This window comes from Rhinoraja longicauda, chromosome 37 (assembly GCF_053455715.1).
Source record: "Rhinoraja longicauda isolate Sanriku21f chromosome 37, sRhiLon1.1, whole genome shotgun sequence".
NCBI classification, from domain to species: domain Eukaryota; kingdom Metazoa; phylum Chordata; class Chondrichthyes; order Rajiformes; family Arhynchobatidae; genus Rhinoraja; species Rhinoraja longicauda.
The window spans coordinates 7,597,676-7,625,631 of NC_135989.1; the positions used below are offsets into that span (position 1 = coordinate 7,597,676).

A 27,956-nucleotide genomic window follows, 5' to 3' on the forward strand; every position below is an offset into this window, starting at 1 on the left:
CAGACAGAGAGACAGACAGACAGAGAGACAGAGAGAGAGACAGAGAGAGAGACAGAGAGAGAGACAGAGAGAGAGACAGAGAGAGAGACAGAGAGAGAGACAGAGAGAGAGACAGAGAGAGAGACAGAGAGAGAGACAGAGAGAGAGACAGAGAGAGACAGAGAGAGACAGAGAGAGAGACAGAGAGAGAGACAGAGAGAGAGACAGAGAGAGAGACAGAGAGAGACAGAGAGAGAGACAGAGAGAGAGACAGCGACAGACAGAGAGAGACAGAGAGAGACAGAGAGAGAGACAGAGAGAGAGACAGAGAGAGAGACAGAGAGAGAGAGACAGAGAGAGAGACAGAGAGAGAGACAGAGAGAGAGACAGAGAGAGAGACAGAGAGAGAGACAGAGAGAGAGACAGAGAGAGAGACAGAGAGAGAGACAGCGACAGACAGACAGAGACAGAGAGAGAGAGAGAGAGAGAGACAGACAGACAGACAGACAGAGAGAGAGACAGACAGAGAGAGAGACAGAGAGAGACAGAGAGAGAGACAGAGAGAGAGACAGAGAGAGAGACAGAGAGAGAGACAGAGAGAGCAGAGAGAGAGACAGAGAGAGAGACAGAGAGAGAGACAGAGAGAGAGACAGAGAGAGAGACAGAGAGAGAGACAGAGAGAGAGACAGAGAGAGAGACAGAGAGAGAGACAGAGAGAGAGACAGAGAGAGAGACAGAGAGAGAGACAGAGAGAGAGACAGAGAGAGAGACAGAGAGAGGACAGAGAGAGAGACAGAGAGAGAGACAGAGAGAGAGACAGAGAGAGAGACAGAGAGAGAGACAGAGAGAGACAGAGAGAGACAGAGAGCTGAGACTGCAGAACACCTGGCTGATCCTGGAGACAAGTGTGGCCAGCATCAGCTTGTGGCATTTTCCCCGGGTATTTCACGTGCCGTGGAATCTAGACAGAAGTAGATCAGAGCAGACCTACTGTAATTTCACGAAAATCTGACCCCTCCACATTTTTGTTTTGGTAAAAACCGGACAATGAGGGAGGTCACAGTATATTGTGTGCACCCCTTGGCTCAATGTCACTCGAGATATGCTCCTGTGCTTAGAGAGTCTCACTGGTTTAAAAGAAAACAGCGGATAACAACTTGTACATTGTCACAAATGGTCCTGTTTACACACACAGATACAAGATTCAGCCATTTCCATTCTCACATCAACTTACCAGTGACTGCAGGATAATCGAACTGGCCAGGCCTTCTGCACATAACCCTCACTGCATCTATCATTTTGATTTAAGATATACCTTCTGGGTTATTTTCGTGAAATTACAATATTTTCGTGAAATTACAATACTTCCACCCTTGTAATAACATTAATGGACTGGCTGTTGGCATAACCAGGGAATTTAACAGTCCTGCAAGCAAATCCTGAATCCAGCCAATAGATTCCAGCCCCAATAAATACAGGAGTTGTGTGGCGATGTTTTGTGAGTGGCGCTCCGTTAGCCCTGTTCATTGAGGCTCTCCAACCCCAGACATAGGAGTTGTGTGACGATTCTCAGGGACTTGTTTTCCACCAGCACTGTGCACTCTGAGTTCGACATCTTACCGGTGCAAATCATTCTCTTCAGCTTCTAGAAAGTTCACTGTGTACTTCACCGACTTGGCCATGAGAATCCGGATATCAAATGTGTCCTTGAAAACACAAGAGCACCCGACGTCACACATAACGCGGCAAACGTACAAGCATTACTCTGGAAACGCAACACACCGGCTGAGGGCCAGTTTATGTTCAATTGCAGAAACAAGGAACTGCAGATGATAGTTTACAAAATTAAAAGGGCGGCACGGTGGCGCAGCGGTAGAGTTGCTGCCTTACAGCGAATGCAGCGCCGGAGATTCAGGTTAGGTCCTGACTACGGGCGCCATCTGTACGGAGTTTGTACGTTCTCCCCGTGACCTGCGTGGGTTTTCTCCGAGATCTTCGGTTCCCTCCCACACTCCAAAGACGTACAGGTATGTAGGTTAATTGACTGGGTAAATGCAAAAATTGTCCCTAGTGTGTGTAGGATAGTGTTAGTGTGCGGGGATCGCTGGGCGGCGCGGACTCAGTGGGCCGAAGGGCCTGTTTCCGTGCTGTATCTCTAAAAAAAAAAAAAAAAAGACAAAGTGCCGGAGTAACTCAGGGGAACATGGTTTCGGATAGTTTAGTTGAGAGATGCAGTGCGGAAAAAGGCCCTTTCGGCCCACCGGGTCCACGCCGACCAATGATCCTGGAACACTAACACTATCCTATACCCACTAGGGACAATATTTACATTTACCAGCCAATTAACCTACAAACCTGTACGTCGTTGGAGTGTGGAAGGAAACCAAAGATCTCGGAGAAAAACTACACAGGTCACGGGAGAACGTACAGACTCCGTACAGACAGCACCTTTAGTCGGGATTGAACGCAGGTCTCCGGCGCTGCATTCACTGTAAGGCAGCAACTCTACCGCTGCACCACCGTGATTAATAATCTAAAGGGTCCCGATCAAAAACAGTATTTTTAACCAAAAGGCACAAAGTGCCGGTGTAACTCAGTGTGTCAGAGCAGCGTCTCTGGAGAACATGGTTAGGCCATATTTTGGATCAGGACCCTTCTTCAAACTCCCCGACCCGAAACGTCACCTATCCATGCTCTCCAGAGATGCTGCCAGCCCAACTGAGTTATTACTCCAGTATTTTGTGGCATCTTCAGTGTAAACTAGCACCTGCAGTTCCTTCCCACACATTCAGATTTAACAATCCTGGCGATCTTTAGGGTTACGAGGGATGGTAAATTTATGTCAAGGTAAAATTAGCAATCTATATACTAAAACTCTCGTTTGTTATCTTGTTTGTGACTGAACTTCAGCCAAAATGGCACACGATAGCGCGACAATTTTAGGCCCATCTTACTCACCATCGTCACTTTAGTGATAATGCAAGTAGTTTTATTGAAATCGGTCTTATATTTTTAAAGTTATTCACATTTTTAAGTTTAAAAGGAGGGGAGGGGGAGGATTTTAAAGTTTAAATCTATCTCCTAGGGAGGGAGGGAGTGGGGTGGAGGAGAGGAGGGATGATAAGGGGGTTGAGGAGGATGGTGGGGGTGAGGGGAAGGGGAGAGGGGGTGGAGGGAAGGGGTGAAGGGAGAGAGGATAAGGGAGGGGGAGGGGAATAAGGAGGAGGGACGATAAGGGGTTGAGGAGGATGGTGGGGGTGAGGGGAAGGGGAGAGGGTGAAGGGAGGGAGGATAAGGGAGGGGGAGGGGAATAATAGGAAGGGGGGGTGGAGGGAGGAGAGGGTCCTGCACCAATGCAGGAGAGGTTTGGGCCCAACGGGTCCACTTGGTCTAGTAATTCATTAAAACCAACGCATCGAGACACTCACAACGATTGGCTGTTTGAAGTATTCATCTACTGCAGCGCCCCGCAAGGCCGATAAATCCACACCATGGAACGATGGCTGATACCTAACATCAAACAGACACACTGGTGAGCACAGATAGACAAAGAACTGGATTGGCATCTCAAGGGATACCCCCACTGTTACAAAATAAAATCTCCTAACCAGATTTCAAAGTGGAGCCAATAAAATAAAGCATTAAAATAACAAGTCTATGCATCAAACATCTGTGCACATTGCAGCTTCTCTATTCAGAAGATTTGGTCCGATTATATATCAGAAAACAAAAGTTTCTTAAAACAAGTCTTTTACCCAGAGCAGGGGAATGAGGAACCAGAGGGCAAAGGCTTAAGGTGAAGGGGAAAGATTTAATATGAATCTGAGGAGCAACTGTTTCTACACAGAGGGTGGTGGTTTATGGAGCAAGCTGCCAGAGAAGGTAGTATCACAACATTTGAAAGACATTTGGACCGGTACATTGATGGGCTAAATGCAGACACGTGGGAAATGTGTAGTAGGTGGGACATGTGTAGATGGTTGGTGCGGGCAAGTTGGGCCAAAGGGCATATTTCCAGGCTGCATAAAAGCAGCACTGAAACCGTCCATTCGGCCCAACTCGTCCATGCTGACCAAGATGCCCCATCTAAACTAGTCCCGTTCACCCATGTTTGGTCCATATCCTCGAACCCTTTCCTATCCATGTACTTATGTCTTTTAAATGTTAACCTTTACTGTCTTTAAAAATGTTATTTTCTTGCTGTTTACTCCTACAATTGTGCTGACAGTTGTATGGCAACCAGCTGCTTTTCAACGCAGGGGTGAGGAAAGCTCAGAAACACAGGTCCTCTCAACTCAATACATCACTCGATCCCCACATACAATAACTCGAAAATATACCTACAGCACTTCCCAAATGTTTTAGGATCCATACTTTTACGGGGCAACAGGCTCCAACTCTGATACACACGAGGCTTATTTTTGCATGTAATGGTTCGTCTGTCAACAGCAGTGAAGGGTTTAAGAGGGACCGGGGGTTATGGTGGAAATGGAGAAACAAGCCAAGTGCAGGAAATGACCGTGGACACATCGGCAGTCCAGTGTAACCTGTAAATTACCGCACTGCAGGAAGGTGCTGTACAAATGCAAGCATTTGTCATTCCGTTAATAGAAACAGACCTTTGGTAGAAAACACTTGACTGGATATAATGGAAATGTGTCTTTGCAGTGGAGATTATTGAAATAGGAGTTACCCCATTAGTAATGAGTTTGCAGGGCTGGATAAACAGCAGACCAGGTTAAGTGTAACACCTCCCAATTACTATATTTTTCTTGGGAAACTGCTGTTTTCATTAGTTTGTCGCTTCGTCTGCAAGTTCAGTTTCCACTGAACTTACTCTGCTTTCTAACTCCTCTGCTCTCTAAATGGCCCATTTTCTGAGTGAACGAGCAGGAAAACCCACAGATTAATAATGTGTGCAGCAGTGTGTGCAACTCTCCCACATGCTGCACCTTTCTGGGGAAAGTAGGAGATTGGAGCTGCTTTTCCTCCCCAAGATCAGTTTCTTCTGCTTCTTAAATCGATCAGAGAATAAATTTAACTTATTTGGTTTGTTTGTAGCAATAAGTAGTTTGGAGTCAGTCACACTCATGGTCGGCAGTGTTGCCTTCTAGTACATTTTACTTCTCAAATATACGCTCTCTGCAATGTTTTATTTAACGGGAGCCCAAAACAAACTTGCCCAAAACAAGTCTTTAAACTGTAGTGATTCGTTATACTTCTCATCTCCCACCACAGAGAAGAACAGCAATCATCAGGTCAGTGCCATAGCTGCTACCTCAGCGCTGGAGATCCTGGCCTCGGGTGCTGTCTGTGTGGAGTTTGCACGTTCTCGCTGTGACTGCATGGGTTTCCTCTGGGGGCTCCGATTCTCTCCCACGTACCAAAGACATACGGGCTTGGAGGCGAGTTCGTTAGTGCAAAATTGCCCTTAGTGTGTATGGAGTGGATGCAAAAATGGGATAACATAGAACTAGTGTGCAGACAGGTAAGTGATGGACTCGGTGGGCTGAAGGGCCCGTTTCCATGCTGCAGCTCTAAACTAAACATACCAGAAATTTGCTTTTGTAAACTGCTCCATGTAAAGCTGTTCATCCGTGAAAGGTGCAAGGTGAACGTCACCCAGGGTTGGAAACAAATTACCTGGAAAGTAAACAAATAAATATTAGACTCAATAGACAATAGGTGCAGGGGTAGGCCATTCGGCCCTTCGAGTCAGCACCACCATTCAATGTGATCATGGCTGATCATGCTCAATCAATACCCCGTTCCTGCCTTCTCCCCATACCCCCTGACTCCGCTATCCTTAAGAGCTTTATCTAGCTCTCTCTTGAAAGCATCCAGAAAATTGGCCTCCACTGCCTTCTGAGGCAGAGCATTCCAAGATTTACAACTCCACCAACAAATTTGCATTAGTTTTCACCCTTAAAAAATGTTATGGTATAAATAACATTTTTTTTTAAGGGGGAAAACGAATACAAATTTGTTGATGGAGTTGTAAATTTTGGAATTCTCTGCCTCGGAAGGCAGTGGAGGCCAATTCTCTGAAGTAACTAATTATCTCGAGACCAGTATAATGGATTAGAAGCACACTTGTGCCTCTGATACCACAATGTCATCATAAATAGGCTGTAAAGCTAACAGCATGCGCCGCACTTCAAAGACAAATGCAATAGTCAACCAGTACTGGGAGCTGATCACCTACCCTGTCACAAAGCCAGATCTTAATAAATGGTTGGGGAACGCAGACAAAAAAAATAATACAACTGTAAATTAATGAAACCTCCCAGGAAGATAACACACTGCAGAAACTCAACGCTCCAGTATGTTTTGGCTGAAACTGAACTGAAACACAGGTAACATTGGCTGTGTATCACACACACCCTACAAACTAGGAGAAATTACCCCTGGATTATACACAGAGGTCTGAAGAAGGGTTCCGACCCAAAACGTCACCTGTTCCTTTTCTCCAGAGATGCTGCCTGACCCGCTGAGTTACTCTAGCATTGTGTGTCTATCTTCAATACAAACTAGCATCTGCAGTTCTTTCTTATACATACACTGTGGCAGCCAGGCTGCACTGGATGGATTTCCAGTACAAAGCATGCAGTCTGGTACAGAAAACCACCAATTGTGAACATTTCAAAACCCGACAATTAATTTGCACAATTCTCATGCCGATAAAGATGCAAAATTACTCCCTGATCAACTTTCCCAAAAAAGACCAATATTCACACTTTAGCCTCTTATGATAATGAAAGGCTTTACTTGCATAGTAACAAAGCAAAGATACACCTCTACATAAACACTGCATTAAAACAGCACACCTAAAACACACAATCCAGCTATTTGACCATGTGTACCAAATGTCTTTAAAAAACTAAGCATTGAAAGGTCAAGTGAAAACAGACTATGATGTGGGTCAGGTTTCAAATTAATGAAGCCATTTTAGATCAGCCATTGACCCAAGACTCAACTCTAAACCTCTGCGACTGAACCTCAAATAGCTTCAGAGTTGAATAAACTACGGCTAAAATGCACATCAGTTCGCTTTGGTACTGATTATCAGATTAAATAAAGCATGCTAATCCTTTATAATCTTTAGAATTTACGATTACTGCCTTCAAATTATAGTTCAACAATGCAATTGAAAACAGTGTTATAACTTTAGAGCCACAGTATTATATTCTTGGGAAACAGACCATTTGGCCCATCAAACCTATATTGACCACCCATTTAACATTAATGCCCACAGGTCACAGCCTTCGAGAGGAGTCCAGACCAGAATGGTCTGCCTAGGGGCCTTGATATCGGCCCAGGGTGTTGGCCATGGTAGTCGGCTACTGGAACGGATCTGCCGGCTCCGGCCTGAGTTCCTTTGCTGCAGTGCGTAAATTCGCACCACCGTGGAAGTCCCGATGATGTCAATATAGGCCGCCTCACCAGGCTTAGGCGCCAATTTTTCGAGGGGACTTCTTGGTGGGGGAGGACTTTTTCTAGCTATAATATATAAACAGTGCCGTGCAAGGACTGAAAGTGACTTTTGAACTATAAACTAACTTTAATACAGTGCTATCTTCCCCTTTATCAGCCTATCTCAGCTATTTGCATGTAGAACACAACGTACCATTTGGTTTCAACCACTTCTTGGCGTGCAGGTAGCTCTCCAGCATGCGCTCGTTGAACAGCATGTAGCCCATGGGCTCTGAGATGATGATGTCCACATGCTCTGGGATGCTGACCTCCTCCACCTTGCCCGGGATGATGTGGATGCGATCTGCGAGGTTGTTGCTTTTCACCAGCATCTAGCAAGGAAAGCAATAATTTTCAGTCATGTTACACAGTATAGATTTTAGTTTAGACAGACGACCCGTGGGGTTCCCGTTGTTAATAAAGGTTCTTTAGTCTGAAGAAGGGTTTCAACCCGAAACGTCACCCATTCCTTCTCTCCCGAGATGCTGCCTGACCTGCTGAGTTACTCCAGCATTTTGTGAATAAATACCTTCGATTTGTACCAGCATCTGCAGTTATTGCCTTATACTAAGGTTCTTTAGTAACTTGTCAGTTTCATTGTTGAACACCGTGGGCGGCACGGTGGCGCAGCGGTAGAGTTGCTGCCTTACAGCGAATGCAGCGCCGGAGACCCGGGTTCCATCCGGACTACGGGTGCCGTCTGTACGGAGTTTGTATGTTCTCCCCGTGACCTGCGTGGGTTTTCTACGAGATCTTCGGTTTCCTCCCACACTCCAAATATGTACAGGTTTATAGATTGATTGGCTTGGTGAATGTAAAAATTGTCCCCAGTGGGTGTAGGATAGTGTTAATGTGCAGGGATCGTTGGTCGGCGCGGACCCAGTGAGCCGAAGGGCCTCTTTCTGCACTGTATCTCTAAACTAAACTAAACTAAGGCGCATGTCGCAATCAAAAGCGTTTGAACAATTGGTTGGGCAGAAAGCAGCCAAAGCGGTGGACGATAGCGCAACAATTTGAATGAAACACGACCCGTGGACCCGTTGGGTTCCCGTTGTGACAACCCCGGGGCCGGGTGCAGGCAAGGGGGGAGAGGAAAGGGGAGAGGGAGCCACTCACCCCGACCCCAGCCGGCCATCACGGCAGCCAGCAGCAGGAGACCGGCCGCAAGGCACCCTGTACAACAGCACTATCCTACACACTCGGAACCATTTATAATCTTTACCAAAGCCAATTAGCCAACAAACCTGTATGGCTTTGCAGTATGGGAATCAACGGAAGCATCCGTGGGAAACCTACGTGGTCACGGGGAGAACGTACAAACTCTGGTCAGATATCTGATGTTTGTTTCTATGAAAAATAACTTCCAAGTATAATGTCTCATTTCACCGACTCTGGAATTACATATCTTAATCTGAGGAACTATCTAAAGTTGGAGAAGTCAATGTTCATACCGTTGGGCTGCAAGCTGCCCAAGCGAAATACGAGGTGCTGTTCACCCATTCCTTCTCTCCTGAGATGCTGCCTGTCCTGCTGAGTTACTCCAGCATTTTGTGAAATACTTTCGATTTGTACCAGCGCCTGCAGTTATTTTCTTACACTATCTTAATCTGTGAGTGTGTTTTTTTTTAAACCAAGTTTCTCACTTCCCACTATGTCCCAAAGAGTATTGCAAAAGAGGAAACCATCAAAACCACCTCCTTCACTAAATTATAGGATTTAATTTTTGCTGAACAAAATGATTCAGATATACATTATCAATACAACTTCATTATGAACCCATGCAGATAGCAAACCCTGCATTTCACTGTTGGCTTCAACCTCGAAGAACCAGGTGAAAACATGAATATTATTCCCAGCAGGAAAGTATTAGAGAATAATCAAGTTATTTATTTCAAGATTAGTTTTGTTAACCTGTTTTAGATTTAAGTTTATATGTCATGTGTACTGAGGTACAGTGAAAACTTTGATTTGCAAGCTATCTGATCAGATAATACCACACATACATAATCATGACAAACACAAGCACCATAGATCAAGCAAAGGGGAAGATACAGAGTGCAGAATATAGTTCTCAGTATTGTGGCACATCAGTTCTATAGACAAAGTCCAATGGCCACAAATGGGGTACAGGTGAATCGAGCAGTAATCTAGATTATGGAAGGACTGTTTGGAAGACTGATAGAGGGGAAGCAGCTGGTGCACGATTTTAAGCTTGAAATTTCTGGCAGATGGGAGAAGGGAGGAGGAAGAATGACCTGGGTGGGACAAGTCTTTCATTATATTGCCTGCTTTTCTGAGGCAGCATGTAGATGGAGTCAATGTTGGGAAGGCCGCATCTACAATTCTCAGCAATTTCTTACTATCTTGGACAGAGCTGTTCCCAAACCAAGCTGTGATTCAACCTGATAGTATGCCTTCTATGGTGCTTCAGTAGAAGTTTGTAAGAATCATAGGAAAAATGCCGTTCATAAATTTGCAGTTTCAATGCTGCCACAGTAACTTACCTGTTAAATTGATAACAACGTCCAACACCTACAATGGACGATTAACCATGGAATTTTGTAAGTTTCTATTCCTAAGTTTCAGAAACTATTCGTCTGCCACAAAGTAGGCTTCATAGCCTTTCAGATGTAACCAATGCAGAACCAATACTTTGAAGAGGACGAACTAAAAGTTTACTATTCTTAAAAGCTTTGTTGAATGAAGTGCACAAGATTGAAATTCGACTCGGAAAAGCAATTTGGAAGTAATAGGACATAAAATGCTGCAATAACTCAGGTCAGGCAGCATCTCTGGAGAACGTGGATAGGTGACAATTCAGGTTGGAATCCTGCTTCAGACAAGGACCCTTCTTTCTCCAGAGATGCAGCCTGATCCCCTAAGTTACTCCAGCACTTTGTGTTCTTTTGTGAAAATCAAAATCTGCAGCTCCTCGTTTCTACAGCGTGGAAAATATACATCAGGCAACACAGGAATAAACTTGTAGTGCAAGTGCAATATGACAATCCAGTTAGTACTCGTATTGCAACATACATAACATGCACAAGCCCCAGTGAAATAATATAATAAAAGAATGTACTGCAGCAAGCCAGAGATGATAGATTCATTTTTAATAATCAGGACAGTGTGCGGTGAACAAGATCTCCACTAATTGGGTATTGCCAAGAAGTGCAGTTGCTCCCAGCCAAAATACTAAATGCCTCCCATCTAGTTTTAACACTGCATCACCCCCACCACTTCAGTTCACGTCTAAAAGAATAACGCTTCATTTTAATGTAGGTTTAAACTTCGTAGGAAGGAACTGCAGATGCTGATTTACACTGAAGATAGACACAAAATGCTGGAGTAACTCAGCGGGACAGGCAGCATCGCTGGATAGCTCTCTGAAGAAAGGCCTCGACCCAAAACATCACCCATTCCTTCTTTTCAGAGATGCTGCCTGTCCTGCTGAGTTACTCCAGCATTTTGTGTCTATCTTCTGGTTTAAACATTGTACTATATAGTGGAATATACCTTTGTTTAAAAAAGGCATATTTTGAAGGAAAGTTTGTATTTAGAGATACTCCTCTCCCTTCGTACAGTTAGTGAAAAGCTTTCAACCCCAACAAAAAGACATGTCAGAGTTTAAGTTAGGATCCTAGTTTCATCCTACACTTTTTTTTTTTTGACACTCACAGCAATTTTTTTCCCCACGTTCAATGAGAAGGTACAGTTATAGGTCATTACACAGCAGGGCATCTCAAAGCATGAAACGGGGCCAGTAATGGATTGTGAGAACCTTTTGTTTTCAATGCACATGCCTACAAAACTGCAGCAGAGAGCTGGCAGCTGGATGGATAGAGTTAGTGACAAATTTGCGACGGTCTGCACGAGATCTCATCATGAACTGGGAGGGGGGGGGGGGGGGGAATGCTAAAACTAGATAAGAGTTGGGGGAATTTTGTCAGTCGTCAAAGTCAGCTTTCCCTGAAACATTGCACAAAGCCAAGCCGCTGCAATTTAATCACCAAGATGCGCGCGTGGAACTTTGCAAAAGGCTGGACGACTTACAGAATTTAACTACTCCCCGAAAAGGGACGACATTATTCAGTGTCCAAAATTGCACTCCAGTTTCTCAAAAGGCCAAAGAAAAGGTTAACAAAAGACAGAACGTGAATTTGCCCCGAGGCATTGGAAGTACCCCATGCATTCAATTCCAATTCTGCACATTGATTTGAGGCAGGCAAGCAAAATTAAAATTACAACACTTGCCCAAGTATTTGAGTAAAATGCAACTTCTTGGCTGGGGAAGGCATTTCCATTCCCTGATCAATACTTGCTCAGTGGGAAAAATCACAGACTCCAAAGAACACAAGGCATTTAATATTTATAAAGGGATCATTACTATTTTGCCAGATTATCGTCACATTTTTCAAGTTCTCAGTGTACTTTTTTCAGCACAAACGCCCAGACGTTTGGTTAATGGCACCATTAATTAATTGTGACTATATTGCCTGATGCTCTTTCACATGGTTCTGTAGGCTGAGGGGGCAATATCCAGAGGTAGCCACCTTCGGTCAAACTTGCTTGGCTGCTTAAGGAAGTTTTCACTCAAAGTGGGGTGGCAGGGTGGTGCACAGGTTCAATCCTGACTACGGGTGCTTTGTGTACGGAGTTTGTACGTTCTCCCTGTGACCAAGTGGGATTTCCCCGGGTGCTCCGGTTTCCTCCCACACGCCAGAGGTTTGTAGGTTAATTGGCTTCGGTAAAATTGTCCCTAGTGTGCAGGATGGTGCTAGTCTACAGGGCGATCACTTGACGGCGCAGACTCAGTGGGCCGAAGGGCCCGTTTCCTTGCTGTGTTTCTGAAGTAAAAATAAAATAAATTCCTCCCCGGCAATCAACATTAAACGGAATCGCGCCACTGATTAGGAATTACACGGAGCATTTTAGGGTTCGAACAGGGAAACTGAATTATTGAGAAAGGCAACAACATTACTGAAGACCACTTTCAATCTTTACTTGAGTGGTCACCTCTGTTTGCACTAGCCTAGTTTCAGGTTTATTCATCCTATCCGGCAATGTTACGGCATTTTATTCCTAGTCCATTCACGGCACTCAAATAACCCAAAACATGTCAAGCTGCACTGACCGTGATAAATCGAACTCATATTCCTCCAAATGCTATCATTTAATTCAAGGCGCTACTGCACTAAGGGTGGCCACGGTGACGCAGCGGTAGAGTTCCTGCCTTACAGCGCTTGCAGCGCCGGAGACCTGGGTTCGATCCCGACTACGGGTGCTATCTGTACGGAGTTTGTACGTTCTCCCCGTGGGTTTTCTTCGAGATCTTCGGTTTCCTCCCACACTCCAAGGACGTACAGGTTTGTAGGTTAATTGGCTTGGTGTATGTGTAAATTGTCCCTAGTGTGTGTAGGATAGTGTTCGTGTGTGGGGGCCGCTGGTCAGTGCAGACTCGGTGGACCGAAGGGCCTGTTTCCGCTCTGTAAACTAAACTAAAGTTATGCAGAAGGCAAGTTGGGAGTGTCTGAATACACATGTGGGTTCCTCATGTTCCCAATGTTGGGGGAGTCCAGAACAAGGGGCCACAGTTTAAAAATAAGGGGCAGACCATTTAGAACTGAGATGAGGAAAAACTTTTTCAGTCAGAGTTGTGAATCTGTGGAATTCTCTGCCTCAGAAGGCAGTGGAGGCCAATTCTCTGAATGCATTCAAGAGAGAGCTAGATAGAGTTCTTAAGGTTAGCGGAGTCAGTGGGTATGGGGAGAAGGCAGGAACGGGGTACTGATTGAGAATGATCAGCCATGATCACATTGAATGGCGGTGCTGGCTCGAAGGGCTGAATGGCCTCCTCCTGCACCTATTGTCTATTGTCCTCAGAAACATTGGACCTTTTTAAATGCAATTCATTTTGCTTAGTATTCATTTGGGATCATACAAAACAGTCAATCACTATTGAGGCAATTGATAGGCCTGTGTCACTATGGTATGATCTTTTTGTCATAAAAACCCTCCACAAGTACTAGGAGCAGAATTAGGTCATTCGGCCCATCAAGTCAACTCCGCCATTCAATAGTGGCTGATCTACCTTTCCCTTTCAACCCCATTCTCCTGCCTTCTCCCCATAACCCCCGACACCCGTATTAATCAAGAATCTGTCAATCTCTGCCTTAAAAATGCCTATAGACTTGGTCTGTGGCAATGAATTCCACAGATTCACCACCCTCTGAATTAATTGATTCAGGTTGTGGTACTAAATAATGACAAGTGTCTTAAAAATGCTTAAGTGACATTAGAATCATTGGACCGGTGGTGGGACAGTGCATTTCCAAAATGGCCGAGCAGGGAGTTTTAATTAAATTGGGTCAGTCCGAACTCAGTGGGCCAAAGTGCCTGTTTCTGTGCTGTATCTCTACACTAAATCAAACTGAGTCGATACTGGTGCCAATGCACAAAAATAAAATACAGGTGCTCCTCACCTTACGATGGGGTTCCGTTCCGAGAAACCCATCGCAAACAGAAAATATTTTAAGTCAAAATGCATTTAATGCACGCGATCACGTGGCCGGGAGCGAGCTGCGGCTTGCCACCGTTTGCACCATCGCAAAGTGGAAATACCGCAAGCATCTGTAATCGTTATTACCCAATCTCAAATGGCGCACAGTTGAAGTGAAGTCGGACGCAGTAAAACTAGGCCTTCATTGCCTTTCGGGTTACGCCTTTCAAGCCCAGTCGTCTGTGGTCATCTTGCGGTGAGGCGGAGAGGCATGAACAAGCACTCACCTCAGCATGCTGGGCCATGGTGCTTGCTTCCACCGCATACACCTTCCGCGCTCCAGCCTGCACTGCGAAAAACGACAGGATTCCAGAGCCACAGCCAACGTCTAGTACGACCTGAAAGAGAGTGCCCTTATTACTTCACCATTCGGTAATGTTGTTCATTAGCGCATGTTCTCAAAAGCACGTAGCAGTCACTGCTGGATCTGATAACGCTGTATGACAACATCGAGGGAATTTGAATGTATTCTGGAGTTTTACATAGAATAAAATATGCCTGTAGTCCTCCTCGTCCAGGTATCCCCAAAATATCAAAGATTTGGTCCACAGCCAAACAGTTCCCCTACAAGAATGATCCCAGGAATGAGTGGGACATATAATGAGTGTTTGATGGCACTGGGCCTGTATTCGTTGGAGTTTAGAAGGATGAGGGGGGGGGGACCTCATTGAAACTTACCGAATAGTGAAAGGCCTGGATAGAGTGGACGAGGAGAGGATGTTTCCACTAGTGGGAGAGGCAGGGACCAGAGGCCACAGCCTTAGAATTAAAGGACACACCTTTAAAAAGGCGATGAGGAGGAATTTCTTTAGTCAGAGGGTGGTGAATCTGTGGAATTCATTGCCAACGGCTGTGGAGGCCATCAATGGATATTTTTAAAGCGGAACTTGATTAGTACGGGTGTCAGGGGTTATGGAGAGAAGACAGGAGAATGGGGTTGAGAGGTAAATTTAGATCAACCATGATTGAATGGCAGAGTAGACAATGGGCCAAATGGCCTAATTCTGCTCCAATCACTTATGAGGGCATGTGGAAACAGATGCTGGTCAGAAGACAAATGGACACAAAGTGCTGGAGTAACTCAGCGGGTAGCATCTGTGGAGAACATGGATAGGTGACGTTTCGATTGGGGATCCTTCTTCAGAGTCAAGTAAGTACATGCATGGATTGGTTTTAGACAGTTAGTGAATCTCACCACTCTAGTCACACCCAAAACAAGGGAATCACCCAAAATGGCACCATCCCTTTCACAGTAACAACTGAGTACATAGATAGGGCAGGTAGAAACAAGGAACTGCAGATGCTGGTTAATACATAAAAGGACACAAAGTGCTGGAGTAGCTGAGCAGATCATGCAGCATTTCTGGAAAAGCAGGGCTGGAAGACGGCTGTTCATTTAAACTCCACAAATGAATCTGGCTCGATGCTTACTCACCTTGTCTTTAAAGTCCGCATGGTTTTGAAGTATTGCCCTTTGGTAGGTGCCTGTTCGGATGTAGTCTTGCATCATGTTCTGCTGTTGCGACAAATATCCATAGAACTGCAAGAAGCACATTTAAAGAACAATCATCATCATCATCATCATACATATACAGCCGGAAACAGGCCTTTTCGGCCCTCCAAGTCCGTGCCGCCCAGCGATCCCCGTACATTAACACTATCCTACACCCACTAGGGACAATTTTTACATTTACCCAGTCAATTAACCTACATACCTGTACGTCTTTGGAGTGCGGGAGGAAACCGAAGATGTGGGAGAAAACCCACGCAGGTCACGGGGAGAACGTACAAACTCCGTACAGACGGCGCCCGTAGTCAGGATCGAACCCGAGTCTCCGCCTCTCTCTCTGCCTCTCTCTCTCTCTCTCTCTCTCTCTCTCTCTCTGCCTCTCTCTCTGCCTCTCTCTCTGCCTCTCTCTCTCTCCCTCTCTCCCCCTCCATCCCTCCCTCCCTCCCTCCCTCCTCCCACCCCCTACCCCCCCCGACAGCGGGAGTCCCAGCATGCCCTTGGAGATGGCCAAGAGATACCTCCATTACCCACCCTCTCTCCCTCTCTCTCTCCCTCTCCCACCATCCCTCCACCCCTCCATCCCTCACTCCTCCCACCCCCTACCCCCCGGTCACTGGGAGTCCCAGCATGCCCTTGGAGATGGCCAAGAGATACCTCCATTACCCAACCTCTCTCCCTCTCTCTCCATTACCCAACCTCTCTCCCTCTCTCTCCATCTCCCTCTCTCTCTCCATCCATCTCTCTCTCTCCCTCCATCCCTCCACCCCTCACTCCTCCCACCCCCTACCCCCCCAGTCACTGGGAGTCCCAGCATGCCCTTGGAGATGGCCAAGAGATACCTCCATTACCCCTCTCTCTCACCCTCTCTCCATCACCCTCTCTCCATCTCCCTCTCTCTCTCCCTCTCTCTCTCTCTCCATCCCTCCATCCCTCACTCCTCCCACCCCCTACCCCCCCCCCCCGGACAGCGGGAGTCCCAGCATGCCCTTGGAGTAATTTGGTTTTTGAAGCAATAGTTGTCTTAACAACAAAATAGTTAATGCATTGAACGTTTAAAATGGCCCATACAGCAAAGGCCGTTGAAAACTATAATTTGTTTGGGCGTGACTTCATGGTGTGAAATATGAAAATGGACATCAGTTTAAGAGAAGATGGTTTTGACAGTGAAGTCTTTTGATTCAAGTTCTGTGTTACCTTCTACTTATGACAGAAGATTTTCTTTTTTGAAGATCTGTTATCATGACCATTATAAATGCCCGCATATACCTGAACTAGACTTTAGAAATACAGCGAGAAAACAGGCCCTTCAGCCAACAGAGTCCGCGCCGACTAGCGATCACCCCATACACTAGTACTATCCTACACACTAGGGACAATTTTGCCGAAGCCAATTAACCTACAAACCTGTGCGTCTTTGGGATGCGGGATGAAACCGGAGCACTTGGAGAAAACACACGCGGTTACAGGGAGAATGTACAAACTCCGTACAGACAGCCCCTGTAGTCATGTTCGAACCTGGGTCTCTGGCACCGTCAGGCAGCAACTCCACCGCTGCGCCACCATGTCGCTCGAAAACTAACCTCCTGGCAGAGCATAGAGCATAATCCACCAGTGCGAGAGAATAGTGGGTATACAGACTTTAAAACAAAAAGACGGTCAAGGGGAAAAGCACCCAAGGATATAATCCCATACGTCATCATCTTCAGGATCACACTAGTGATTCAAATTTGGACAGGAAGGGAAAAGGAAAAAACACAACCAGAAGTAGAAAGAACTGAGCAAAAACTCTAGTGTGACATTTCCCCTGAGAATAAAGTTCTCACGGCACGGTGGCACAGCGGTAGAGTTGCTGCCTTACAGCGAATGCAGTGCTGGAGACTCAGCTTCGATCCTGACCACGGGTGCCGTCTGTACGGAGTTTGTACGTTCTCCCCGTGACCTGCGTGGGTTTTCTCCGAGATCTTCAGTTTCCTCCAACACTCCAATGACATACAGGTATGTAGGTTAATTGACTGGGTAAATGTAAAAATTGTCCCTAGTGTGTGTCGGATAGTGTTAATGTGTGGGGATCGCTGGGCGGCGCGGACCCGGTGGGCCGAAGGGCCTGTTTCCGCGCTGTATCTCTAAATCTAAATAATCTAAATCAATACACAAATCAGCTAGGAGATGGTACCTGGAAATACTGCACAGCAGAAGATTCTTCTGTTCGGTCACTGAAAACAGATCGTTCAAGGTTGTGTCCTCTGCAGTTTTTCAGAATATTAAAAAAGGAGTAGAAGTCTGGAAGATAACACAAAAGGAACCATTTGAAAACATAGTGGCCGCTCTCAGTTGCTTCAAATGCCAAAGAACGTAAGCAGTTCCATCCCAGCCATTAAACCACATCAGAATCATCAAACAAATAGACAATGGGCTTTCAAACCAGTATAGGAGTCAATAAATAGCAGACCTTCACATTGATTGAGAGTCTGGAGCATGGGAAAATTAGACATACCAAGATCCAAACATCTAGAAGCTAGAAATCTATCAGACATCGTTTGTGTGCAACAGTTTATCATGGACTGCTGAGAGGAAACTTCCCACCTATCCAGTTGGCGTTAACATACTTTTTAAAAAAATCCTTAAGCATTGGGCAATGAGCTTAGAAGGATGAGGGGGGACCTCATTGAAACTTACCGAATAATGGAAGGCCTGGATAGGGTGGATGAGGAGAGCATGTTTCCACTAATGGGAGAAGCTAGGACCAAAGGCCATATAGCCTCAGAATAAAAGGACGCAGCTTTAGAAAGGAGATGAGGAGGAATTTCTTGTCAGAGGGCGGTGAATCTGTGGAATTCAGTGCCGCAGATGGCCGTGGAGGCCAAGTCAATGGATAATTTTAAGGCCGAGATTGACAGATTCTTGATTAGTAAGAATGGCACGGGTTATGCGGAGAATGGGGTTGGGAGGGAAAGATAGATCAGCCATGATTGAATGGTGGAATAGACTTGATGGGCCAAATGGCCTAATTCTGCTCCTCGAACTTATGAACTATGAATAACAGTGAGACAAAGCATCTAATCGTGTGTGTAGAGCCCAGGAGCATTCAGTACTCATTCACAACGATTTTTCTCTTCTTTACAAGATTCAATTGCCCAATATTTGTCCTGCAACAATGATTAGAGTGGCAGCAACCCAAGTTTGTGGGGAAAACAAAATCTACCATTTGCAAGTGCTTAATGTCTCCAAGCTGCAAGTCCAAGATTCAATTTAGGGAAAACAAAGAGGAGAAAATTTCAAAACTTAATTCACTTCTTATGCCATAAAACTGCAATAATTTGGCAACTTGAGACGTGGGGAGTGGGCTATATCAGATTAGCAGAACTACGGGATGTCACTTTTATTAATGCCCAACACATTAATTTTAGTTCTTAAAATAAAATGACATTGCACCATACTATAATACATATTTCAGTGAAGCCAACAAGCTTAGATAGAACTGGACTGGTGAGCTTAAGGGGAGCATAGGAAACGTTAATCAGTGAACTGATGACAAACCATTTGATTTTATTGTACAAAATGTGGATATAATTAAATATTTCGCTGTAGAACCTGTGAGAAAATGCCCCGGCCTGTCACAGCCATGATTTCACAGCAGCAAGGCAATGATCAGTGGATAGACTCACAAACCAATATTTCCACCATTGAGTTTGGGTCTAGTTTAGATACGGCGTGAAAACAGGCCCTTTGGCTCACCGAGTCCACGCCGACCAGCAATCACCCATACACTAGTTTTGTTATCCCATCCTACACACCAGTAACAACTTAGAGGATAATTAACCTACAACCTGCATGTCTTGGAGACGTGGGAAGAAACTAGAGCACCTGGAGAAAACCCAAGTGGTCACAGGGAGAACGAACAAACTTCACACATACATTACCCGAGAACAGGAGTGAATCCGCGGTGAGGCGGTAGTACTGCTGCACCTCCGTGCTGCCTATTCTACCCCATCCCCCATGTGCAACACCTGACGTGCTTCAAAGACAGGAAAACTATACGGCAGAGAAGTATTCCTTACCGTTTTGAGATGGAAATTGCAGGAGGACACTGGAACATCCCAACGTGATGATGAAGGACTGTTTGCCAACCCGACTGCATTCCGTTTCCCGGTTCACCGCACATTTAAATACACAGACAGCCTCATCTGTAGGATTAGAGCCCAAATCAAAATTAAGAACAATTTTACAAAACCATTATCAGGACCTTACAACTCCAGCTGCAGCCAACCCCACTCATCTGCCCTCTGGTTACCAACAGAAAACAACTTTGAACTCCCCCAAATATCCAAAGTAGAAATGGGATAACAAGCTAAACAAAAATAAGTGTTTCTAGAGTAGTCAGCGTAATCTGTGGTGGTCCTAGTTTTACGCTGGGAGCAGTATAGTTTGGAGATAAAGAGCAGAAACAGAAGGTATCACAAAATGCTGGAGTAACTCAACAGGTCAGGCAGCATCCAGGAGAGAGGGAATTGGTGACGTTTCAGGTCGAGACTGAAGAAGGGTCTCGACCCAAAACGTCACCCATTCCCTCTCTCCTAAATGCAGCCTGACCTGCTGAGTTACTCCAGCAGTTTGTTATACCTTCGATTTGTACCAGCATCTGCAGTTATTTTCCTACACAAGAGCAGAAACAGGGCCTTCAGGCCACCGGGTCCGCACCGACCAGAGATCCCCACACATTAACACTATCCTACACACACTAGGGACAATTTACACTTATACCAAGCCAATCAACCTACAAACCGGAACGTCTTTGGAGTGTGGGATGAAACTGAAGATCTCGGAAAAAACCCACGCAGGTCACGGGGAGAACGTACAAACTCCGCACAGACAGCACCCGTTGTCGGGATCAAACCCCGGTCTCCAGCGCTGCAAGCGCTGTAAGGCAGCAAATCTACCGCTGCGCCACCGTGCTGCCTACACAATCCAGTAAATATCTTTACATTTCGCATACTCTGGGTTTGTACTGTAGAAGAGAGGATGCCTGGCAGGGAGTTCAATGACATTTTATTGATATCCCAAGAAGCTAGAGACAAACAATTTAAACTCAATTGGGAAGCAGAGACACATCGTTCCTGATCTGTCACAATGCCTGGTCCAAGCAGTCACTCATGCCTCAGCTGCAGCATCATCTGAAGCTGCTCTTGATTCCATCGCGATAAAAAGATTGCTTGCATGCAAGACCTTTTATTCTTTAAAACCGTTAGAAGGCTGTGGAAGCCAAGTCAATGGATATTTTACGGTAGAGATAGATAGATTCTTGATTAGTACGGGTGTCAGGGGCTATGGGGAGAAGGCAGGAGAATGGGGTTGATTAGGGAAAGATAAATCAGCCAGGATTGAATGGCGGAGTAGACTTGAAGGGTTGAATGTCCTAATTCTGCTCGTATCACTTATGAATGAGCAAGAGCACATGGATTCTAGATTTTCAAAAGCCATGGAGCGACGGAGAAATCCAGCACGGAAATAGGCCCTTTGGCCCAGAGTCCACGCAAGCCATCACCCCACATTCTCATCTTCGCACTCCGCCACTCCTTATTCGACCGCTCATCTCTACACTGGAGGCAATTTAGTATTCAATTTTGGGATGCGTAAAGAAAACAAGAGCACATGGAAGGAACCCACACATCGCAGGGTGAACTTGCAAACTCCACACAGACAGCAGCCGAGGTTGTGATTGAACCCATGGGTCTCCGGCGCTGTGAGGCAGCAGCAACAGTGCTATTGTTGTTGGATTTAAAAAATTCATACAGAAGAGAGTGACAGCAGAAATAAATGGTTTCAATAGGAACAGGGCTGTTTACACCTCGAGATTACTTCATATATTTGAAGACAAGGCATGCAAACCCTTTTAGCAAAAATGTTGCTGGGTGAAAACAAATGACAGTAGATGGCCAAATCACCCCTGTGCATTAACCAATCCATGGCAACCAAGCAAACCCAGGTGAGACCGAGGTTCACCTGCACCTCCTCCAACCTCATCTATTGCATCCGCTGCTCCAGATGTCAACTTATTTACATCGGCGAATCTGATCTCCCAGTCTGACTTTTCTGTCATGGGCCTCCTCCAGTGCCATAGTGAGGCCCACCGGAAATTGGAGGAACGGCACCTCATATTTCACTTGGGCAGCTTGCAGCCCAGTGGTATGAACATTGACTTCTCCAACTTTAGATAGTTCCTCTGTCCCTCTCTTCCCCTCCCCCTTCCCAGATCTCTCTCTATCTTCCTGTCTCAACATATATCCTTCCTTTGTCCCCCCCCCAACATCAGTCTGAAGAAGGGTCTCGACCCGAAACGTCGCCCATTCCTTCTCTCCCGAGATGCTGCCTGACCTGCTGAGTTACTCCAGCATTTTGTGAAGCAAATGCAGGTGCATTATCACGCTTTACTAAACTACCCACAGCCCAGATTATAGACCCACCTACACAGAGTTAGATTTAGTCACTACCTTGTGCTCCAAGAACAGCAAATAGCTTTCAGTTGTCTTTTTTAAAAGAGATACAGCATGGAAACAGGCCCTTCGGCCCACCTTGTCCACGCCAGCCATCGATCACTCGCTCACACTAGTTCTATGTTAACAGTTCCTTTGTCAGTCATGCCCAACACACGAGGATGTGATAGGAAACCAGGGAATCCAGAGGAAACCCGTACGGCCACAGGGAGAACATGCAAACTCTACACACAGACAGCACCCGAGGTCAGGATTGAACCCGCTCTCTGGCGCTGAGAGGCAGTCGCTTCAATGCTGTGCCACTGCGCCCCCCCCCCCCCCTCCAATTCTTGGAGAGCAAGCTGAGGAGCCAGGAACAGGGCAAGCTCACTGGAATTCAACAGTGGAGAGGGGGAAGGAGGCAACAAAAAAAAGAGCGAACTGAGGCTGGGGATAATAATGAGGACAGGCTAAAGGAAAAGGGCGTGGACAGGATTGTCCATCTATGTGCATGCATGAAGTGCACAAATGTCCCAAGGTTGTGCATTAGAGCCAGGTGATTCTAGGACCAAGATCTTGTTCTGTCATGGAGGCAAGCCAGCATGGTAGCCAATGGGGGTTTTATCAGGATGCATCCAAGACCAGAAGAAATTTGCAGAGAATTGTGGACACAGCCCAGACCATCACATAAATGAACCTGTGTAAGAAGGAAATGCTGGTTTAAACCAAAGATAGACACAAAAAGCTGGAGTAACTCAGCAGGACAGGCAACATCTCTGGAGAGAAGGAATGGGTGGCGTTTCGGGTCGAGACCCTTCTTCAGACTCAAACTAACCTCCCTTCCATTGACTCAATTTACACCTCATGCTGCCACAGCAAGACCAGCAGCATAATCAAGGACATGTCGCACCCTGGCCACTCCCTCTTCTCCCCTCAGGCAAAAAGTACAGAAGTGTGAAAACGCACACCTCCAGATTCAGGGACAGTTTCTTCCAAGTTGTTATCAGGCAACTGAACCAGAGAGCTAGCTACTATCCACCTCATTGGAGACCCTCGGGCTATCTTTGAGCGGACTTTTACGAGCAGTAAATGTTATTCCCTTTATCATGTACACTGTGGATGACTCTATATTTCCCTCTCAACCCCATTTTCCTGCCTTCTCCCCATAACCCTTGATACCCGTTCTAATCAAGAATTTGTCTATCTCTGCCTTAAAAATATCCACTGACTTGGCATCCACAGCCCTCTGTAGCAATGAGTTCCACAGATTAACTACCCTCTGACTAAAGAAGTTCCTCCTCACCTCCTTTCAAAAAGTGCCCATTAATTCTGAGGACCTCTCGTCCTACACTCCCACCAGTGGAAACATCCGCTCCACATCCACTCTATGTATGCCTTTCATTAGTCTGTAAGTTTCAATGAGGTCCCCCCTCAACCTAAACTCCAGCGAGTACAGGCCCAGTGCTGGCAAACGCTCCAGATTGCAAATGCAAAATTATTTTCAAGATTCAATTTATTGTCACATGTACCAATTAACGTATAGTGAAATTTGAGTTACCTCAATTTATGACCTCAGACTGTCCTAATACACTTTGCAGCAAATGAAACAACATTGAACCATAATCAATCACAACCTGAATCCACCCATCACTCACCAGGCATTATCCCCCACCCCCACTTCTTTTCCAGCTTACTCCTCCCCAGTGCAATCAGCCTCTGAAGGGCCCCGACCCAAAACGTCATCTGTCCATTCCCTCAGTGGATGTTGTCGGACTCATTGAGTTCCAGCATTGCGTTCCTTGTGCCTCCACAAACAGTTATAATGGAAGAAACACCAAGACCAACTTGCGGGCAGCTCAGCCCAATACACACTGATGTGACCACGAACAAATAGTCTGCGCTTTTAATGATACCGTTTACATGACAAATATTGCCCAAGGCACTGGGAACAACTCCTCTGTACATCCTCAAGCTATTTAGTTGCAATATTTTGCAATCACCTGAGTCAACAGGTGACAGCACCGCCAACTACAACGTTGCAAAGCATATTTCAGATTAAAACAGTGTTCAAACTCCGTGAGATTTTCCCCTTTCATTAACAATTTTCCCTTGCATTAACAATTTTCCTATGATATAATGAACTTTTATACATATATTGCTGAAACAATTATTAAAAACACATCAACGACACAAGGATTAAGGGGAGGGGGTGGTAGAGGAGGAATGAGTAGATAGCTTTTCAAGTAATGCTGCCTGCAGGACTATGTCATGTTATCGGCATGCCATTACTGCACCATGGGATCCTCAACACCCAGATCCTTGTATTTTGCTTGGGCAGCTTTCAACCCGGCGGTATGAACAATGCTTTCTCCAATTTCAAGTTACTCCTGCATTCCCCCCCCCCCCCCCCCCCCCCCCCCATCTTAGTCGTCCTACCAGTTCCACTGGTTTAGTCCTTGTATCCCTCTTGGTATCGGTCACACCATCCCCAGGCCAGCCAACAATGGGCCATTATGGGCTCCACCCTTCCTGAGGTCATCTGTTGCTGCCCTGACCTGTTCTTGCCTTTTCATGTCTCCAGTTTATTTCTCTCCCCCACCTCTACTTTCAGTCTGAAGAGGAGTTCCAACCCAAAATGTCACCCGCACTTTTTCTCCAGAGATGCTGCCTGACCCGCGAAGTTACTCCAGCATTTTGTGTGTCTGTCTTCATTTGATATCTTCGACAAAGCACCACTCCCTCAGGCACTAGACTGGAAGTTTAGATTTAGATTTAGAGATACAGCGCAGAAACAGGCCCTTCGGCCCACCAGGCCCGGGCCGCCCAGCGAACCCCGCACACTAACACTATCTACACACTAGGGGCAATTCTTTTTACATTTGCCCAGCCAATTAACCTACATACCTGTATGTCTTTGGAGTGTGGGAGGAAACTGAAGATAATAGACAATAGGTGCAGGAGGAGGCCATTCAGCCCTTCGATGTGATCATGGCTGATCATTCTCAATCAGTACCCCTTTCCTGCCTTCACCCCATACCCCCTGACTCCGCTATCCTTAAGAGCTCTATCTAGCTCTCTCTATCAAGATCTCGGAGAAAACCCACACAGGTCACGGGGAGAACGTACAAACTCCGTACAGACGGTGCCCGTAGTCAGAATCGAACCCGAGTCTCCGGCGCTGCATTCGCTGTAAGGCAGCAACTGTACCGCTGCGCCACCGTGCCGCCTAAATGTTCACCTACATTTATGCACATACCTCTTAATGTAAATCAATGACTCAAGCTTGCTACCACTAACTCAGGCCCAATAACTTAAAAGTCACAATTGACCCCAGAACACAAATATAAATGGCATGCCACACTTTACTAAGTTTTGGAATAGCACCCTGGTAGTTTTAGTTTAGACTAGAGAATGGAAACAGGCCCTTCGGCTCAGAGTCCACACCAACCATCGATCACCTAGTCACAACAGTTCTACGTTATACCACTTTTCCTACACACTAATAGTAATTTTACAGAGGCCAATTAACCACAGACCCACACGTCTTTGGGGTGTGGCACCTAGAGTTCAAACTCCACATAGGCAGCACCCAAGGACAGGATCAAACCTGGGCGCCTGGTGCTGTGAGCCAGCAGCTCAACCTGCTGCGCCACTGTGCCGCACATTTTAGTGAGCTTTACCACAGAAAGCTTAAAATACTCAGAAAAATCAAACAACCCCAGCGATCCTCTCCTGCACACGCTTCTTGTCCATTTCAAATTTCCAAAGGATTCTGGATAGAGTGGATGTGGAGCGGATGTTTGTACTAGTGGGAGAGTCCAGGACCAGCGGTCATAGCCTCAGATTTAAAGAACGATCCTTTAGGAAGGAGATGAGGTGGAATTTATTCAGTCAGAGGGCAGTGAATCTGTGGAATTCATTGCCACATAAGGCTGTGGTGACCAAGTCAATGGATCCTTTTTAAGACAGATTGACAGATTCTTGATTAGTACGATTATCAGGGGTTATGGGGAGAAGGCAGGAGAATGGGGTTAGGAGGGAGAGATAGATCAGCCATGATTGAATGGCAGTGTAGACTGGATGGGCTGAATGGCCTAATACTGCTCCTATCGCTTATGAACATGATTCGGGTTATGAACATCACCCGGGAATGGAAAGCCTGGGGCTACCAGTACACTGCTGCTGAGAATTACGTTTAGATAAAACTATTTTGTTTGGACGTGCAGGAGTGTGGCTGGAAGCTCCCTGGCCTTGTTTACACCCAAGCCCCACTCAATGGCTCGGCATTGTCCTGGAGCCCTGTGTTCGGCAATCGTTAAATGGGAACATTCACGTGTGGGACAATCAGGCTGTCAACGAAACCCTGCAGCTCTCTACGAATAAAGACCAACAGATGTGGAAAGGAAACCATTCTCCAAATCAAATTTAAAAGAATAAATTGAGGAGACACAGCTGTCACATAGCTGAGAGCTCGGCTCGTATCTCTGGGGGTGAGGGGGAAGGGTGTGTGAGGTGACGGCACGAGGAGAATTCCCTTCTCTGAGGAGCCAGAGGGGAGCACGATCCCCACACACCGCCAAACAACAATTTCCTCAAACGACAAACATTTGGAGAAGTAAAGAATCTGCAAATGAACAGCATTCTACCCAAACCAAGTTACTTTCTGAATTTTTAAAAGGCAGAACTGAAGACAAAAGGCAGCCATGCCCAGGGGTTTTTCAAAGCAGTAAATGGTGCTTTGTGGCGAGGAGCTGCTGAAATGGCTACGCCCTCCAGACATCATTGTGCAGTTTGAGAAACGCTGCCCTTTCTGAATGGACGCGCGGTAATCAGTGTGACACGAGGAGTGACCTTTGAAAAGTGCGATCAGGGAGCAGGCCCCCAGCCAGCAGATGTGCAGGCGGAAAGCAGAGATACAGAAACAACAGGACACAACCACAAGACTATTAAATCCCCATTTCAACATGAAGGATGCATATCTTCCATACATTTCCCCTAAGCACCGTCAAAATCTCTCCTTCCCCTTTCCCCTGTCAACACGAAACATCACCTGTTCCTTTTCTTCAGAGATGCTGCCTGACCCGCTGAGTTACTCCAGCTTTTTTTATGTCAGAAGGAAGGCTAATCCCACTTGACCCTAGGTGTTCCTTCAAAGATTCTCGTTTTAAAAGCGGGCATTTCAAAAACAGTGGGGTAGCGGCAGTCAATAGGGAATGTTTTTTGGCACAGACTACCAAATGGCTCATCGCCGGCAGCTAAAATAAGGACGTCAGTCCGATAAACCGACCAGGAGAAAGGCAAAGCTGCGGCCTCAGTTCCTTTAACTTAGCAACAAACTTTCATAAAGCAGGCAGCAGCACGAGATGATCATAGAGCCGTAGATCACGGAATCAGGCCCTTCATCCCAAATGTCCATACTAACCAAGATGCCCCTCTACACTAGTCCCACCTGTCCGCATTTGGCCCATACATCTCCAAACCTTTCTTATCCATGTACCTGTCCAAAGGTACTTTAAATGTTGTTATTGTACCAGCCTCAACTACCTGGGTGGCAAGGTGGCACAGCGGTAGAGTTGCTGCCTCACAGCGCCAGAGTTGCTGCCTCACAGCGCCAGAACTCCAGGCTCGATCTTAACTACGAGTGTTCTCCCTGTGACCGAGGGGGGTTTTCTCTGGGTGCTCCAGTTTCCGCACACTCCCAAAGACGTACACGTTTGTAGGTTAATTGGCTTCGGTAAAACATTTTAAGTGGCTCCAGTGTGTAGGATTGGGCTAGTATACGGCAATCACTGGTTGACGCGGACTCGGTGAACGGAAGGGCCTGTTTCCTCGTTGTACCTCTAACTAACACTAAACGACCTCCTCTGGCAGCTCGTTCTATATACCCACCACCTACTGAGTTTAAAAGTTGCCCCTCAGCTTTCCCCCCTCACCTTGAACCTGTATTGCCTGGCAACACTGATAGATA

At 46.1% G+C, this 27,956-nt stretch overlaps 1 protein-coding gene across 2 annotated transcripts in view; it reads right to left on the bottom strand.

Annotated features, from left to right (window-relative positions):
- carm1 (coactivator-associated arginine methyltransferase 1) overlaps positions 1-27,956 on the bottom strand; it is a 67,658-nt gene that overhangs the window by 31,723 nt on the left and 7,979 nt on the right. For both annotated transcript variants that reach the window (XM_078429483.1, XM_078429482.1), the window contains exons 2-9: positions 19,577-19,702; positions 17,692-17,798; positions 15,444-15,548; positions 14,236-14,346; positions 7,607-7,784; positions 5,532-5,622; positions 3,408-3,489; positions 1,600-1,685 (exon numbers count right to left, since the gene is read on the bottom strand). In XM_078429483.1, the coding sequence (XP_078285609.1) occupies positions 1,600-1,685; positions 3,408-3,489; positions 5,532-5,622; positions 7,607-7,784; positions 14,236-14,346; positions 15,444-15,548; positions 17,692-17,798; positions 19,577-19,702 (886 nt within the window). The remainder of the gene's footprint in view (positions 1-1,599; positions 1,686-3,407; positions 3,490-5,531; positions 5,623-7,606; positions 7,785-14,235; positions 14,347-15,443; positions 15,549-17,691; positions 17,799-19,576; positions 19,703-27,956) is intronic.